Genomic DNA, 18,901 nt, shown 5'->3' with positions numbered 1-18,901 from the left:
GGGGAGATCAACAATACCTTGAAGTTCCTGGTGGAGAAAACAAAATAGTGAAATGAGAAGGTTGATATATTGTTAGTGGAAAACGATAAGATTGAAGTGGCCAGCCTCAAAGAAAGCAAGGCAGCAACATCAGTTCTACCAAATGGACATGGGGGGTCTTATGAGAAAACAGTTCAAAAGAACAATAAAATATTAGATCTAAAAAAAAGGAATTCCACCAGAGCGTAAATCAAGTCAAGGAGGATATTAGAAGTAAGGTCAATCCATCGGACATGTCACACATCGTGACATTGTCGTTGGGGAAACGTACTCAGAATGGTGGAGTTTTTGTTCTCAACTGTGGAAATGAAAAGGAGCCTATTTTCAGTATTCTGGAGGAAATCGTGACAAAACCGTCGATAAGTACATTGTTGATGAGCCCAAAATGTTATAGTGAAGAATAAATGTTGTAGACCTTAATGAAAGCAAAGATCCTTTAGCCTTAAGGTGGATATTCACTTGCAACAGAATACTACGAACAAACCAAAGACAACAATCTGCAATAATGTAATAAGCGCAGAGCGTTCCTGCTGTTTGTGGTGCTCGCCGCGTTCCGATCAGTAACCAGTATTTGGTATCGTATACACTGAAGACTTACAAACAAACAATTTTTCTTTGAGCAAATTCCATTTACCGACAAACCTCTAAAAATGTTTTGCGCAACGTACGATGGATCCACAAGTTTTCGTAAGAGTTCCTTTTCTTACTTTTTTCTAAAAACCTTCTAATGGCTGCAGTTTGGCATGTTTAGATTCACACGAACAAAGGATCAATCTAAAAATAAAATCCCATAAAACAAATTATGTTTTTTAATCCTTTATTTCCATCAAACTCTTAACTTAAACCTGGCTTTTTAAATAAATATTCCGCTTACAACTAAAATCATAATCATTACGTACTCTTAATAAAAAAGCTATAATAAGCTTCACAATAACACCTCCACACTTAACAAAATCAACAAATATGATTTCTCCTATAAAGCTTTTATTCACTTATCTAAAAAAAACTTTGGTGGTAAAAATCACAAACAATAACAAAGAGCAAAACAAGCGGTAAAAATCAAAACTGGACCTTTTTTTTGAATAAATTTCTAGTTTGACTAGAAACTCCTTTATAAAAGAAGTAATGCGCCTGAACCCAATTAAAAAATTAATAATTTGTGACGTTTGCCTTTCTATCACAGTACTTGTGCATTAAATTAAAATAAAAACGAGGTTTTTTTTAATAAATTTACCACAACTTATTGTGATAAAACTTCAAATCGAAATACCCCTGATCGGTAAGTCCGGGGGCTTGTTCGGGGGTGTTGGCCCCCCTAGTAGAAAGCCCCGCGGCCTCCGGACTGCCCTGCACCCTACCACTCAGGGGCGTATCGACTTTTTCCTGCTCAATTTCGATTTTTTCCACTTGTTGCTCCAGTTTTGTTAATTCTTCTTCTTCTTCTGGTTGGTCGTCACTGGGCGGTGGCACCTCGACCGCGTGACCGTTCGCTTCCGGTTCACCGTTTTCCGGATGTTCAATGTTTAGGGAATTCGGTCGGTCCGCTTTCGGCGCACTTTGTCTGGAATAAGTTTTTTTTTTGGTGGTTCTATGTACATATACTGGCTAAGGTTTTGTTTTTTTTTTGCTTTGTACGCTCTGTATACACTACTGCGATACGATTTGTGCCCTGCGAAAAAACGAGAAGAAACAAAAAAAAAATAAATAAAATGATAAATTGCAACTAAAGTATAATAATGAAAAAAAAGTATATAGGCTGCTACTATAGGCGCGTATACAAGAGAGGTAAAGGAAAATGATTATGTCCTAGAATATTCACACACTACAGGGATATTTTAGGGACCCCATTGGATTCCTGGGAAACATATTCTGCCAACGCTAAACACGTTTGGCTTAATTCCTTTGCATGAGTTACATCAGTTGTGAAATTAGGCAAAATATATATCAATTTGCTAGTATGTTAACATCAATCTTAAGCTTTTGTGCAAAAATGCAATTTATCTTACACTCGAAATGAAGATTGCTTAATTTTTGCGATCAATTATTTATTTCGACCTATCGATCTATATGAGATCATCCTCGGGACACTAAAAGATACATAAAAACAAATAAAACCAATTTTATACAATTAAAATCACATTAATAAAAAATTTGAAGAGTAAACATGTAACCATAACTAATGAACAGATCTTTCAACTATTGCAAGAGGTGAAGCTGCAAAGTAACGCTATTAAGATAGATGTGCAGACTATAAAGAACGATTTAAAGAATTTTAAAGAAAAAATAGAAGCTTTGAAAGATAGGATCTTGGAATTGGAAGTTGAAAAATTGGAAGTCAGTAAAAAATTGCAAAAGATTGAACAATCCAGTAAGAGGAATCAAGTTATCGTTTTTAGACTGCGAGAAAACGAAGATAATTTGGAAGACATAATTCATCAACTTTTAAGTGACACGTTGTCAGTCCAAATAAATCTGCAAAGCATTGACAATATTTACAGCGTTGGCAAAAAAGAAAAGGCCAATAGACCAGTTATTATTAGGTTTACTCGTTTCCTAGATAAGAAATCGGTCCTGAAAAACTTATATAAATTAAAGGGTACTGGGATTACAATTGCCAATGATTTAACTGCCCAACAACAGCAAGAGCAAAAAATTATTTACAAATTTTTTAAATTAGCCAAAAGTAAAGGTTTCACGGAAAAAATATCACAAAACCAACTAATAGTTAATGAAGAAGTGTTTAGTGTAACCGATCTGATAGAGGCTGACGAGGTATCCTTTTCAGAATTCTTTATAAATAAGAAACAGCTAACTCGTAACAATAGTGCACCTTCAACGCCATCCCGTGTCAATACTGAAAAGGACAAATCACCACTTAAGACCTCCCAGGTAGCTCCACCAGTCAGGGTTAATCAGAATCAAGATAAATCAGGAAAGAGCCAGGAAATCGTCATAAACAGCACTCCTACGGTTTTAAATCGTATTCTTACCAGAACTGTTGCCGCTAGAACCACTTCTACCTCCAGTTTAGAAAAAGGAACAAAAAGCAAAAAAACAAAATAAAGGTATACATTATTTTTTGTGAACAGAATAAGCCTTAGTTTTAGTTGTTTAAAGATTTTTTTCTGGTTTTCTTCTGCCTCACTTCAAATTATTGTTTAGGGTAGGGACAACATGTCTTTACGTATTTCTCAAATTAATGCTAGATCACTATAGTTCCGCATTTGGACGAGTTTAAGACTACCATTTTCAACAATAATTTCGACATTGTTGGTGTGACTGAAACTTGGCTAGGACCAGATATACCAAATAATAATATAAAACTAAATAATTATACCTTAAAAAGATGCGATAGGGCGTATGGCCCCGGGGGCGGTGTGGCTCTTTATATTAGAAATCAATTTAAAACTGAAATTCTCTTTCCTGAGAGTCATGAGTTTTTAGAATGTATCTGGGCAAAAATTACAATAAAGAAAGAACATTTTGTTATTGGAATAATTTATAGACCACCTAGATCGAATATTCAGCAGTTTTTAAACAAAATGGAGGACATTGTTTCTAACTTGTTTTCTTTGTATAACAACATAATTTGTATAGGAGACTTTAATATTGATATGTTACAATGCGATAATCTTTTCACAAAAAAGTTAGTTTCGATGTTTGAGCCCTTCAATTTAAAACAAATTATAATGGAGCCAACCAGAGTCACGAAATCTTCTAGTTCCCTAATTGATTTAATAGTCACTAATTATGACCAAATTGAATGCACTGGTGTTATCTGTTCTGATTTTTCCGACCACTTCGTAGTCTATTGTGAGATATAAATGGCCAAATTAAATTATTAACCAAAAACTATCATTTCTAGAAATCTAAAAAATATAAACTATAACCTATTTAAAAATGACCTTCAATCGATACCGTTTGATAATGTTTACAATATCGTTGATGTTAATCAAAAAGTCGTATTTCTTAACAACGCTATAACTAGCCTATTTGATATTCACAGGATTCATACACATATGATTCTCAAATCATGCTATAGCTTTAATAAAATTATTTCTCAAGTAATAGGTCTCAAATGTTAAAAATTGATGCAACCTTTTTAAGTCGTCTTTCAGTTCTTAATGGGGTACCCCAAGCTAGTATATTGGGGCCACTACTATTTAGTATTTATTCAACATGCTTTCCTCAATATCTTGAATACTGTAAGTATCAGATGATACGCAGTTGTATCACTCCTTTGCACCTTCTGATTATTTAACTGCTTTGAACCATATAAATGCTGATCTTGATGCACTTGTTAAAGTCTCTAGTAAACATATGTTAAAATTAAGCCCTAAAAAATGTGGAGTTATTCTCTTTGGAAGTAAAGTTCAAATAAGGACTATTTATGAAGAATTTTCTTTGTTTGTTGGACATCAAAAATTCAAGTAGTTGAGAGCACCAAGAGCTTGGGTTTAACACTCGATTAGCAGCTAAAGTTTAGTGGACACATCAAATAATCTTAAAAAGTCGTATTGTGCTCTAAAAACCATGTACCCTCATCGACTTTACGATGACGAATTACGACCTCCACGAATTACTTAGATCTGAATATTAAACGTGAGCTATGCGACTCTCTTGTGTTGTCAAATTTTAATCATTGTGATGTGGTTTATGGACCTTGTCAAGACTCCTATAGAGTTCAAAAAATGCAAAACTCTTGTATTCGTTTTATTTATGTATATAATAGTTACCGAGAAGTTTCAGACTTGTTCGCAGCTTTTTTTTCTAAATACGCCGATACCAGGAAAATCAACAGTTAATAGAACTGTTACAACATTTGAGTGGAGAGATCATGGGCATTGATCTGCGTTTCAAACTAGTTATTGTTTAGAATTTGTGTATGTGTTAAGTAACTCAAGTCTGATGATGGCAAGAACACTTGCCGAAATGCATTACTCCTGAAATTAGAGGATTAGCATTTTATTTCTGGAGAAAAGACTTCCCCTACTAACTTTTCAATATTATATTGACTCCACTTCAGAATGGACTTTTTTCTTAATGTTCCTAGAATAGTCAAAGAAATAATCTCTTAGATTTTTGCATGTTTTTAAAAGCATGTTTAGTAAACACCCTCTGTATTATTGAAAACTCTCTGATAATTTTAATAATCTAGAGAAAACACTAAGCAGATTTTATAGGCACACCATTTTATGATACCAGGAATACAATATAACCCTTTTTGTAACATTAGTAACAGCCTATATAACAATAAACAATTAAATAAAATTATATACATACATATAAGCATATGAAGCGATACGTATCCCTGACAAACCAGATAAAAGGACAATTTGGGATAACAAGGAATTTTGGTAGGAAATCTACTTCTTACACTGTTAATTTCTTATGATTATTGGGGTCCCGGCGACTACCGCAGATTGTCTAAAATTTTTCAATTAATTTATATTTTTCTGTTGTTGTTATGAAAACTTCTTGCTTACTGAAGTTGCGGCGGGTAGCCCTTCGAGAGGTCGTATTGTTTCGGTACCGGTGGTTGGCAGCTTAAAATTAATTTAAATATTTTAAGATCATAAAATTTAATTGTTGCTTTCCTTCAAACTTTATCGAGAAACAAATAATGTAAATGCACTACCATTATTGACTTTACATAAAACATCTATAAAATATGCCAAAGAAGTTCGACCCAATTAAGACCTATAAAAATTTCAAACATATATTGTAACTTCAAGATTTATACTCATTATTGCCGGACATTTTTTTACATAACTTATGAGTCAATGTTGTTTTTTACATGAATATAAAGGAGATACTGAAGATGGATTTGAACATCATTATCGTTTAAGTATCTGAATAGTTAAGGCACCTTTAGTTTGAGAAGAGTTTCTTTACTTAGTAAATTTGTACTATTCTTGAGAATATTCTTAAAAGAAGTTCAGCCAAAGAACAAGTCATTGTTACTCAATAGTTTCATATGAGAACACTTCTTGTATTTCAAAAACTCTTTTAGTTAAAGAGAGCCAAACCAAAATATGTTCATGATTTTTTTTTACGTCAATATAGGAACTTCTCTATAAAGACACCTAAAGAATGTCCACCAGTAAGGACCTACTGATAATCCAATGGAACTACCAAAACATCAAGTACCCTGAAACTGTCCATTTGCTACAGACAGTAAAGCTTGATATTCTAATGTAAAATAAAACCTGGCTAAATCCAATAATAGATATCAACTTTCCAAACTACTCACTAATTTGCCAAAACAGAAAGGATGAAAGTGGAGGCAATGCATTCCTAATCCTTACTGGTTCACCATATCAATTAGTCCATGTTGGTATCCCTAATGCAAATTAGAAGTTACAAGAATTGCCCATCAAGATATCACATCACTGTTGGTAGTGTGTACTGCCCACCTGATGTCAAAGTGACAGTCCAGAACATACAGGATCTCTTAATAAAAAGAAATACACAGAAAGTGCTAGATGCAACAGCTATCAGTGACCACTATCCAACATAGTGCAGCACGAAATTAAGCATCAATAACCAGGCAGTTCAAGAACTCAAATAGAAGATTAGGAAAGCCAACTGAAATGTTACATAGAGTAGTTTAATCCAGACCAGAAAATGAAAACTTCTGATAAACACTGGCACCATAAACACTGTAGAGGAGAAAAGCATCCCTACAACAAAAATAACCATAGGGAGGAACAATTAAAGAAAATATTGGTGGGATGAAACATGAGAGGTATAGGAGACAAGACCTGAAAACTTACAAGGAAGGCTCAACCGAGATACTATAAACAAACTACAAGCCTGCTTTCCAGATACCACAAACGAATCTCCGGAACAAGACATTGGAGACCAAATAACGCTAGATGAGATAAAACATATTTTAAAAACAGTCTATCCCAGGCATATATGGAATCACTTACACCATGCTGAAAAGAGCACCAGACTTGATGCTCGACAGGATTCACATGATATTTAACAAAATCCCGATACCCGCCGACCGGAAAACTCGATTAAGAAACCGAGAAAAAATTTGACATGTACATCTCAAACAGACCAATTGCACTAGCATCATGCTCTGGAGACACATTCGAATCAATAATAAAGGCAAGATTTTCTGGAAAACAAGAATGTAATTTAAAAAACCCAGGTGGGGTTTAGAAAGGGCAAAGGTATGAGAAAAGCAATGGCCACACTGGTCAGGTAACAAATATTTTACATTTACTCAAGATAAAACTGTAATATGTGCATGTGCTTTCATCATTCATTCAGGATGTTTAATTCGGCATCCTAAGCCTAAAATTGAAGGACAGAGAAGATGATTCGACCCGCAGAGTTATAAAAAATACTCTGAAATGATGGAAGATTTGAATAACATCGCCCAACAGATGTGTATATGTTGGCCAGCATTGCCCCAAGGGTCTCCTTATATCTCTCTTAAGAAATGCTCTATACCCCTTGTAACAATAACTACAGGAAGCACTAAACAATCTCGCAGAATGCACTCAAGCCAACCAGATGAGCATTGGCATAGACCAAACCAAAGCGATGATGTTCACCAAAGATAGAATATGGCCCCCCACCTGCAGACCTCCAAATACAAAGTACCTACCATAGGTATACAAAGGACTCGTAAGATCATATTTGGACTATGGAAGCCAAGCCGTTGCAAGAACAGTTAAGCACAAGTTGATAAGACTGGACATGATCCAATTTAAGGCATGAACGCTGCTGATAGAATGCATGAAAAGCATCGCCACTCATGTAGTCTTGTCAGAAACGGGAGAGATGCCGCTAGACCGGAGAAGAAACTGGCTCTGCACTAAATTGGCTCTCAAAAAGCTGGTTTTCAGGGAGGAAGCAACTATAGATAATGAAGGACCTACCAGCAATGAGGGAGAGATGGGAAATAGACATTTTTTAAACTGGTGTAATTCAGACACTACAGGAGACATTTTCAGAATATCAATATATTTACTGATGGGTCTCTGAACCTCACAACAAATAGAACGGGAATAGGAGCATGAATCAGTCAAAGAAAATTCCAATCAGAGGAAGGTATACGGGACAACAATATTCGGAGCAGAAAACATCACTGACTGAGTGTTGTTATTCAACGCATCATAAAAACGGGAATCAACGCAGAAACAAATATGACAACACTACAAACAAGGAAAAAATTCAGCAAACTAAGACAGCAAGGAAAGGAGCTACATATCAGCTACTCGTATACTCAGCTACTCTAAACGGGCGGATAAACTAGACTTGGAACGCAGAACATCTGACTAATAGCTCAATAGGAAGCTGCATCGCACTGAAATACACGAGAAAGCTAAAGAATACATATGGCAGAAATGGCAAAACATCTACGGAGACATATGCAGAACCAATGGCATATGGACCCACCAGATGCAGAGCAGTCCAGATAAGTCATTGAGTATGTCAAACTCTCCAGAGAAAGAAAAAGCCAGCTTGATGTTCAGAATGAGAGCAAGCCATTGCTCAGCACCAGCACACCTAAATAGGATTGGCGTCACCTGATATACATGTGGAGCAGGAGACTGGAGATACAGCACTAAATTGCCAGAACCGAGACCAATAAAATAGAGAAGTCGATGTCAAATTAACCAGAATATGGATAGGCGAAGCGTTCGAACTTGCAGGCAACACGTCAAAACCCGCCTGCAAAGACAGCATGACTCCTGATAGGGCACCTTTCCAGAAATGACATAAGATTGAGAAGAATAGGGATACAATGACATAAACCTACGACTTCACCGCAAGAGGCCATAGAAACCCGAAGAAGAAAAAGAAGAAGGTAGACGAGCTCATGAGGAGGAATTTGATATTAAAAACGTAATTTTTAGTTAGACCTTTGGGTAGTTAAGGCAGTTTTAGTTGGGACATTCATTTCGCTAATTTTCTAAGCAAATTCTCACCACTCTCGGGCATATCTTCATGCAATAATTAGAATATCCTTAAAAGGGTTTCTGCAAAACAAATAGTATTTCTCACTCTACAGTTTCATACGAGAATGTGCCCTGTGCCCCAAAAACGGGTTAAAGCAATTTTAACGACGAAGGTCCAAAAGTCAACCAAATTAATTTGACATTACTCAGATCACTTTGACCTCATATTCGTATTACAACTAATACCATACCTTCCATCATATTCCGCAGTACTACTACAAACATTCGGCACCGATTGCTTCTGCTGCATCATTCCAGCCATATTGTCGACACCCTGACCACCCACCGGATTATTTAAATACCCTCCGGAAACTATATTCTGCTGCACAGGATGAACTTCAGACCCTTGCTGAACCATTTGATGGTACAGGTGATGGCCACTCGAAGGTATTTCTTGGGAAGAAATCACTGCAGACGGTTGGTTTTGTTCCGGAAGTTTTTGAGGAACATTTTGAGTTTCTTGAGGAGCATTTTGTTGATTATTCGTTGGTAAACATGGACTTGGTTGGGGATTGCTGGTTTGGTGATTGTTGGTGGGCATTGCCATGGAAGAAGATGTATTTTGCACATAATTCTGCTGCTGTATCTGTTGAGTTACAGCCATTTGGTTGCTTTGGAGATTTTCCTGTTGCTGTAGAGGTTCTTGATTAGCTTGAGATGAATTAAGCATTAGTTCTGGACTAGACAACTGGTTCTGAGCAGGCATTTCTTCTTTGATCTGTGGTGTTATTACGTTAGGGGAAGTAGAAGAAGTTTGTTGTTGTTGCTGCTGGCTTTGACTGTAGGAATAATTTTGAGGTGACGCTACAGTTCGCTGAGCCAATTCATTGTACTGTTGACTGGGCTGCACCTGTACTTGTCCTTGAACCACAGAATTATGTAAAATTTGCTCATTTGGTACTTGGTTCTGATGCTCTAGTTGTTGACTATTGACATTCTGGTTCATTTGATACCCTTGAGCCTGTTCTTGTGGTTGAACTTGTTTGTAAGCAGGCTCTTGCTGCATAAACCTTTGAGGAGGTATTTCAGTAACTAAGTTCTGTCCATACTGTTGCATTGGAGCATTATTGTACATCTGATAAGACAGTGGTGCAGATGGTGTAGAGTGTATTAAAACTGGCTGACTTGGCTGCATGCTGTTCATGGGCAAAGATTGTGCCACATGTGGTGCTTTTCTCACGGTACCATCAAACGATTGGGGTAAAATAGGTTCCCTAGTTTTGCCAGATGTGGCTGAAGTAGGTACGGTTGGCTGGTTATAGTACTGTTGAGGAGGATAATAATAATTCGGTGGGGGATTTGGCGGGGCGTCTCCCTGAGCCATAACATAATTCTGAGGCATATTTTGACCGTAACAAAACTGTTGCTGATTTTGCATGATGGGCATATTGGGGACACTCTGGGTAGTCTGCCAGGGATTCTGCATTCTAACATATTGTTACAGCGGGAGTTAGTTTAACTTATTATAGTAAATGTGCATAAGCTTACCTATATTGGTAATTTTGCTGGGCTTGTAGGTTCGTGAAAGGTTCGGATCTTACTCTAAATACCCGAAAAAATTGGGTGAAAGCATGCAAGTATATACAGGTGTCATGCTTAAATTGAAACAGTGTTTTTTACTTACCCTGTGGGTTCTTGATTGCGCTTGATTACTGCTGAATCATTATGGATTATCTAAAAGTTATTTCTTTAGTATGAGCGTATGTGAGGAACATTAACATTTAACGTTAAGTTGTTAGTACCTGGTTCATACTACAAGGAGGCTTACGGGCCCCATATCTCCCATAAGGAGAAGTGGGAAAGCCACCATGTTGTAGTCCATTGGCCGATTGTTTTTTAGTAGGAGAACTGTTAAAAATCAAATAAATATATTAGAAGAGATTTGATGAATTATGTGGTATTAGAATAACAGTAAGGGATAAGTTCAGGCTAGTAGTATAGTACCTCTGATCGGTATCTACCGGCGTTCTCGGATGGTCTCCAGCCCTCGGAAAAAATCCATCAAAAACCACATAGTTATTCATCTGTTTCACGGGAGAGTGTAGACCATAATGCTTATTTAAAAATCCCAACAGTTTCTCACTGGGCCTATCGATGGCCATCTTAACTGGCTCAACTTGTTCCCTCTAAAAGTAAATAATGTTTTAAGGGTTATAGCAGATTAATAATTTAATCACAATTAGGTTAAATTTATTACATTATCACAAGAAAAATTAATAAATTTGTGTCAAATAAGAAAATCGAGCATGGTACAGTTTGGAACTTAAAAACAAGATTAGTTTTAAGAATATCATTAATCAAAAATCAGGTCTACAAAAGCACTTACATTAACAGTTCATGGAAGGATAAAACATACAAAAGTAAGTGGAATAAGGAATAAGTAGGAGTATGTAACTAATGCTTTCGCTGATCACTTTGAATCCTGCTTCCTCATTTCTCTAATAAATCTATTGCACCTGCTTTCATTTTTTTTTAATCACATAATGTATTTATAATGGAAGAAATATTAGATAACTTAAACTCATTATATTTTGATGATCCACCAAAGTGGATGCAAAACTGATATTGAAAACTATAGGAGACTCTTTTTATGCTTTCCATTTTTTCCAAAAATCTAAGTTAATCTTGCCTTATGAATTTTTAATACCCTTAGAACATAAATTTCTTCTAAATAACATGAATTTTACAGACTTCAAAAATTTTTAAATAGTAAAATTATGGAAGGGATCTCCAAAAAGCTGTCGATGATGTGTCTCAGTAAAGAAACTTTCATTAATAGGTATACACAGATTATAGCTGAATTGGATAAAAACATATTTAACACGTTGACTGCCAAACACGAGATAACTCGTGGTTGGCAATCTATAGCCAGTCGCCAGCCACGAGTTATCTCGGTTTTGACTTACGGTTTTACGGCGCCCAGTACGAGTAAACTCGTGGCGTTTGCGTTGAAATTTGTGGTGCTGGGCGCTCGCAATAGACCAGTAAAACTCATTGTGGCGTCATTTTAAAATGATATTTTCATCTTGTTTAGTACAGAGGAAGCAAAATGCAGTGACACAAAAAAAATTTTAAATGTCTTTAGTTCCAAAAAGCGGAAAAACATAAACTGTGCCTTAAAAATAGGGCAACTTAATTGCTAGTGTTTACAGATAGTTACAATAATAATATGAAGTTTACAAAAATAAATAATAAAAAAAAATTGTCTAAAAAATCTTGTTTAGTCATTTTTACTTTAGGTGGTAGTCCTTGAAGCAATTTTTCACACATAAGGCTGGTTTTTCTTCATAGACAGGACAGAAATAACGTGTTTCTCGTCGGTACATACGTAAGTACATACACGGCAAGGTCTTGCAGGTTGTTGTTTTTTTTCGGTTGGTGGTATACCTTCCAAATAGTGAAAAATAGTGGTCTCTCTAAATTTTATAGATTTTATTCTGCTTCCGGTCGATTGACGAAACAGCAAGTAAGCGTTATGTATATATATTTCGAGAATATGCAATGCAATCTTTTTCGGCCATCTAATGGTTTTTCTTAGTGAGCTATAGTAACTTAGCATTTGATCGGACTGGTCGATACCTGACATTCCTGCATTGTAATCCTTTATTATATTAGGTTTCACAAAAACTTTTCCGTTCCTGTTGCGAACTTCAATCATTTGTACTTTGTGCATATTTGAAATCGTGGTTGGGCGCCACAAGAAACTTCTGCTCGGACACGCCCGACCACGAGATAACTCGAAAGTTGTTTTTTTTACAAAAAAAAATAAATATAACATATAATATTTAAAATGTTGATTTGTAAGCCATTTTGACTAATTATTTCAATTTTGACATAGTGGCGTCTGAGAATGGTTTTTATGTAAATGTCAAGGCAGTTAACGTGTTAAATAACCATACGCACAAGTTAAACTGAGTGGGACAACTTCAAGAGAAATTCCAGTGACCTCTGGGGTACCTCAGGGATTGCACCTTGGGCCTGTTTTACTCCCTTTATATAATATAAATGAAGCTATATCTGTAATTAAATATTGTGACTGTCTTGTATATGGTGACGATTTAAAATTCTTTAAGACTATTGAGTTTGATAAAGCCTATTCCTTATTACAGCCTTACCGTAAACAGTCACTTATAATATTAGGTGTCAGCTATAATTGGTCTGCAAATAAGAAAGACAGAAAAATAATGCATTCATTTATTTTATTAGTAAAATCCACTAGAGCGACACGCCAAAAGATTATCTTTTATGAACGGAGTCACTGGACTAATTATGGGTTTGAAGGAGTAACAGACCAATTAGTTAAATTATGTGTAATGTGCACTTTAGTAATCGTGACTTGTTCATCGAAGAGTCTTTTACTAGTTTTAAAAATAAGATTTTGGAAGAAGGGGAATATCAGTATATGTCCAATAATAATTATGTAGCACTACTTTGTTTCTTTATAATTTTTTATATACTTACAAACAACATATGTTCAAAAAGTCTTCTTCCATATCCAGATCTTTGCTTTGATTCGTGCACATAGAAGTCCAATATACAGGGCGGAGAAACCTGGTAATGTTGACCCTCTCTATCGAAGACGTAGAGACCTTTTTGGCCAGTTTTTAGCATTCCTGTTACTGAACCCCTTCCACTAAAAAAATTAAGGACAAAAATTGTTATACATTAAGTATCAAAGCTACATAAGCCATTCATACTTCAAACTAATGTGAATATATCCTAGATTGTTACTAATAATTATGTTAATGTCCAAAATATTCAAGGTTGTAGAACGAAATTAAACGAGTTGACGCTCTCACTTGATAACTGTTTCTTTGATATTGTTTTTATAACAGAATCCTAGCTAAATGACATCATATTGGACCAAGAATTTATAGACACTCAATGTTTCGACGAAATCGTTTTATGAGTGATGCAGAGGATGTGTGGATTCTCTTAACTATCGGCAAATTTAAACTTTATTTGTATTATGTTTATTTACCGCATAACGAGGATGTTAACTATATTTGTTTCTTAAAGAAACTAAGCTTATATCTATAAAAAGTTAAAGACTGTCCAGTGATGATCTGTGTAGATTTCAACTTCTTAACAGTCAATTGGCTTGTGACTATAACAGCTATTTTGAACCATTTAATGTACCTCCTAAATACTCCTGCGAGTTGGAATCTTTTTCTTATGCTGGCTTTATGTAATTTAATAATGTGGGTAATGCAAATTTCAGGTTGTTGGATTTGATGGGGTAAAAATAATTTGCTGACCAAAAATCAAAATGTGCTACTAAAGCTATTTATCATCAAAAACTATGCGAAATCGATAACTGATGTTACTATACATATAAGTGCTTGCTACCAAAAAATAATCGAAAGGGTGCTATTTCGCTCTAAGGGGTAGTTTGTATTTGTAAATGTCTAATGAAAACGTGCTACCAAAGCTATTTACCGCCGGAAACTATTCAAAATCGATAACTGATGTTACGATACATATAAGTACTTGCTACCAAAAAATAATTGAAGTAGCACCCCTCTAAGGGGTAGTTTGTTCTTGTCAATTTCTAATAAAAACGTGCTACCAAAACTATTTACCGCCGGAAACTATTCAAAATCGATAACTGATATTACTATACATATAAATATTTGCTACCAAAAAATAATTGAAATAGCACCCCTTTAAGGGGTAGTTTGTATTTGTAAATGTCTAATGAAAACGTGCTACCAAAACTATTTACCGCCGGAAACTATTCAAAATCGATAACTGATGTTACTATACATATATGTACTTGCTACCAAAAAATAATTAAAGTAGCACCCCTCTAAGGGGTAGTTTGTTCTTGTCAATTTCTAATAAAAACGTGCTACCAAAACTATTTACCGCCGGAAACTATTCAAAATCGATAACTGATGTTACTATACATATAAGTACTTGCTACCAAAAAATAATTGAAATAGCACCCCTCTAAGGGGTAGTTTGTATTTGTCAATGTCTAATAAAAACGTGTTAAAGTCCAGTGCAACGATATATTAGAAACAACAACCAAGCATTCACCAAAACACCAGCATTCCACCTGCCAAACAATGTCATCCACCTTCTATTTACATTGTTTGATAAGTAAAATGCTGGTGTTTTGACGGGTGACCATTCTAATATATCGTTGCACTGGACTTTAGCACGTTTTTATTAGACATTGACAAATACAAACTACCCCTTAGAGGGGTGCTATTTCAATTATTATTTGGTAGCAGGCTGTCATACATATACTGCTATTAAGTTTGAACAGTTTCTGTCTGTAAATAGCTTTGGTAGCACGCTTTTATTCTTGTCAGCAAATTACACACCACCGATTTGATGTTTTGTAACAAATTTTTCATTATTAGTTTATTTTATTTTGTTATGATAGCCCTTTGTAAAAACATTAACCATCCCTGTCTTGAGTTTTTATTGAAACTATATATATTTATTCAATATTTATATTCTTTACACTTTTCAAAAAAAAAGCAATATTAGAACTTTAAACAGGCAGACTACAATAATATACAAACAGATCTAAACATTATTGACTGGCATTCTTTGTTTAACTCTCAAAATATAAATAATAATGTTAATATATTTAATAGCAAAATAAATAACATTTTTGAAGAAAAAAATCCTTTTAAACACATTAACTACAGGGTGATTGATGGTTGATGGTACCTTAGACGTTTACGGAGAACGGAAAATATTTTTTTTTTTAAAATTTGGCAACATGGGTTTTAGCTGATGATCTAACGATTAAAAATATTTTTAGCCATGCAGCGTTGCCGCTTATACCAAAAAGTAGTAGCAGCTTTGTTATTTTAAATGGAATACCCTGTATATTTATTTATTTTCCAATCCGCTATCACTTTGTCTTGTGTCTTATCGTGGTTTTCGAGAAATTAATTATTTTCTTTATTTTTTGACGAAAACATAGATCCAGATTATTTTTGATATTAGCAGCGTCTTGAATTTTCTGTCGTAATTCCTCGATGGAATTAATTGTATCTTTGTAAACCATGTCCTTCATGTGTGACCATATTGAGAAGTCTAGAGAGTTTAAGTCTGGACTTCTAGGTGGCCAAACAAATTCACTGCCACGCCACCGGCGAGGAAAATGTTCATTCAGGTATCGGCGTACTGGCAGAGAAAAATGTGGAGGCGCCCGTCTTGCATAAACCACATGTTCCGCCTTATCCAAGCCAAGTGTTTAACACAAGTTTAACACTGCTTTTCCTGTTGTCAATATTAAGAAACGAAATAGAAAACCTTGATATACTAAGGGTTTACGAGTATCTGGAAAAATATGCGCTCGCTTTTTTACATTAGGAAATACGCTATGAACAATGCAACATTTTTAAATTACTATAATAAATACCGCAAGATTTACAGAAACTCAATTAAAATGGCTAAGTGGACCAACTTTCAAAGGAGAATAAATAGTTCCTCCAATAGAGCAAAAGAGTCTTGGAAGATTTTAAATGAGCTAAGGGGCAAAAATAATGTCTTGGTTATTCCAAGTACCTTAGATTCCAATGTCCTCAATTCCTTCTACTGTGATATTGCTAGTAACCTTGCAGCCAATATCTCACAAAAAATACCAGGAGCTATCTCAGCAATGTGATAGTAGCCGAATCTTTCTTTTTTGCCCCCACAAGTGTGAAAGAGCTTATACAGTTAATGGTTAATATTAAGAATAAGAGTTCATCAGGTTGGGATGGGCTTTCTCTTAGAATATTTTCTGCTTTACCTCTTGTTGCTTTGCAAGCCTTGGCCGAGTCAATTGACTTTTCATTTATGTCTGGAGTTTTCCCAGAGTGCTTAAAAAGATCAATGATTATTCCTACTTACAAGGGTGGCGATCGCGACTGTCCTTCTAACTTTAGACCTATAGCGTTATTGCCTACTTTAGCCAAGATAGTGGAACGGCTCGTTAAGGTGAGGATAGTTTCATTTTTAAATAGGTTTGGCCTATTGAGTCTTCAGTAGTTTGGCTTTCGTGAGTCTGTGAGCACAAATGATGCTATCTTTAGCTTTCTAGAGCACCTGTACAACCGACTGAATACTGGTGAAGTTGCAGCAGCGGTATTCTGTGACATGTCCAAGGCATTTGACTGCTTGAGTCACAAAGTGCTGCTGATGAAACTGGAGCTCTATGGTTTCAGAGGAACTGCCCTTGAGTGGTTTTGTTCCTACTTATCAAATCGTGTACAGCCTTGACAAACTTAATGGTGATTTCTCTAAGGAACCTAATATAAATGTGGGTGTTCCGCAAGGATCAGTACTTGGTCCTCTACTTTTTCTCATTTATGTGAACGATCTGCACAACTGCAGGTAACTGGCAAATTTACATTGTTTGCCGATGATACCACCATCCTCTGGCACGACTCTGATGTTTCTCAAATGGACGCCAATATACGTGCAGATTTGTTAAAAATAAAAGGCTGGTGTGATACAAATTTTTTGACATTTAATGTTTCTAAAACAAATATCCTTAATTTTAAATGTAATACAAATGATATACGTTTGAATAATGAAGCCATCACCATCAGTCTCATCAGGCTGCTACGCCCTAAGGGTTATTGCCACCAGTCTTAATTTCTTCATCGCCAGATCTGCATACTTCGCGATTATCGAGTCGCACCTTCGATATGGAATTTGCTTTTGGGGTTCATGTTCAAATTAACTTTTTAATTCAGTGTCTGTACTCCAGAAAAGGGCCATTAGATATCTTTGGGGGGCCAAGCCTCGTGACTCATGTCGCCTGCTTTTTGTAAGTCATAATATTTTAACCCTGTGTTGTATTTTTATTTTGGAAACAGTTTGCTTAGTTTTTAGAAAATATAAATAGGAACTCCACTTAGGAAGACACTATAATACGCGACAAAATTATTTGTTAGGCTACCCATTCCTCATTTTGAACTTGTCCGTAGCTCTATCATATATGGAGGTAAAAAACTGTTTAATAAACTTCCACTAGAAATAAGACAACTTAAGACTGAAAAAAGCCTACGTATAAGGACGAACATATTTCTTGCTAGTAAAGCGTACTATAGTTTAAGTGAATTTTTTAATGATTACCATGTAAGTATTTTTCAAAGTTTTATATAATTTTATTTTATTTTAAATTAGTTTCTCGTTTTTATTCCTTTAATGTACAGTCTATTGGCTTTGTCTACAACTTCTATGTTTATGTTGACAATAAACCATTTTTTGAGTTTGAGTAAGTGGTACATCTTCTAGTAGTGGGTTTAACTGTTGTTCAAGGAAGTTTAAATAGAGGGGCCCGTTAAGATTAGGAGGAAGTTCAAAAGCACCAATAAAAAACCAGATATCACACCACACCAAATATTTACCTTGAATTTATGCTGAAAATGTCAAGAAAAATGAATAAAAATTTAGAGCATGTGGAGTTTACAAATGATTGTTTTCCCAATTAAAAACACCTCGTCTAGTAAACGTCGTCTCATCAGTGAAAAGAAATTCCTGGTTTTCGGATTGTTTATCTAGCATAAATCGAGCAAACTGTAGGCGAACTGGTAAATCTTGAGGTAGCAAATTTTGGACAGGAGTATAGTGATATGGACGGAGATTCTTTTTCTTTAAAATTCTCCAGATAGACGATTGGCTTATTCCTGTTGCCGTATTTAACCGACGAGTACTGAGATCTGGATTTTCCGAAATATGAGCTAAAACCTCTTCTTCATCATCGACGTTGATATTTTTAAAGCACCATTTAAGGTTTTAGGACGAAACTCCCTGTTTTGCCTAGGCGGGTATAAATACGTGTGAACAGTTTGTGATTGGGTTGTCTTCGATTTAGGTATAATTCTAAATACCTTCTGGCTGCACCAAGTCCACTATAATTTTAC

The 18,901-nt window shown here is 35.4% G+C and overlaps 1 protein-coding gene across 4 annotated transcripts in view; it reads right to left on the bottom strand.

The window, feature by feature from the left end:
- Window positions 1–1,003: 1,003 nt before the first annotated feature.
- Window positions 1,004–18,901, bottom strand: part of LOC126739278 (alpha-tubulin N-acetyltransferase-like) — a 41,233-nt gene continuing 23,335 nt past the window's right edge. Inside the window, exons 3-11 of one of the 4 annotated variants that reach the window (XR_007661583.1) lie at window positions 13,482–13,653; window positions 10,965–11,146; window positions 10,763–10,868; window positions 10,645–10,694; window positions 10,509–10,562; window positions 9,212–10,447; window positions 5,526–5,585; window positions 5,323–5,466; window positions 1,483–1,708 (exon numbers count right to left, since the gene is read on the bottom strand). Coding sequence is in view for 2 of the 4 variants with exons in the window: in XM_050444892.1 (XP_050300849.1) it covers window positions 1,270–1,600; window positions 10,509–10,562; window positions 10,645–10,694; window positions 10,763–10,868; window positions 10,965–11,146; window positions 13,482–13,653 (895 nt within the window). In the remaining 2 variants the exon portion in view is untranslated. Of the gene's footprint in view, window positions 1,709–5,322; window positions 5,467–5,525; window positions 5,586–9,211; window positions 10,448–10,508; window positions 10,563–10,644; window positions 10,695–10,762; window positions 10,869–10,964; window positions 11,147–13,481; window positions 13,654–18,901 lie in introns of all 4 variants that reach the window. The other 3 variants (XR_007661584.1, XM_050444892.1, XM_050444893.1) reach the window with 3 other exon arrangements.

The sequence above is a fragment of the Anthonomus grandis genome, chromosome 8, assembly GCF_022605725.1.
Source record: "Anthonomus grandis grandis chromosome 8, icAntGran1.3, whole genome shotgun sequence".
Taxonomy (NCBI): Eukaryota; Metazoa; Arthropoda; class Insecta; order Coleoptera; family Curculionidae; genus Anthonomus; species Anthonomus grandis.
The sequence above is the reverse complement of the archived record's forward strand: the minus strand, read 5'-3'. Positions and strand labels throughout refer to the sequence as shown.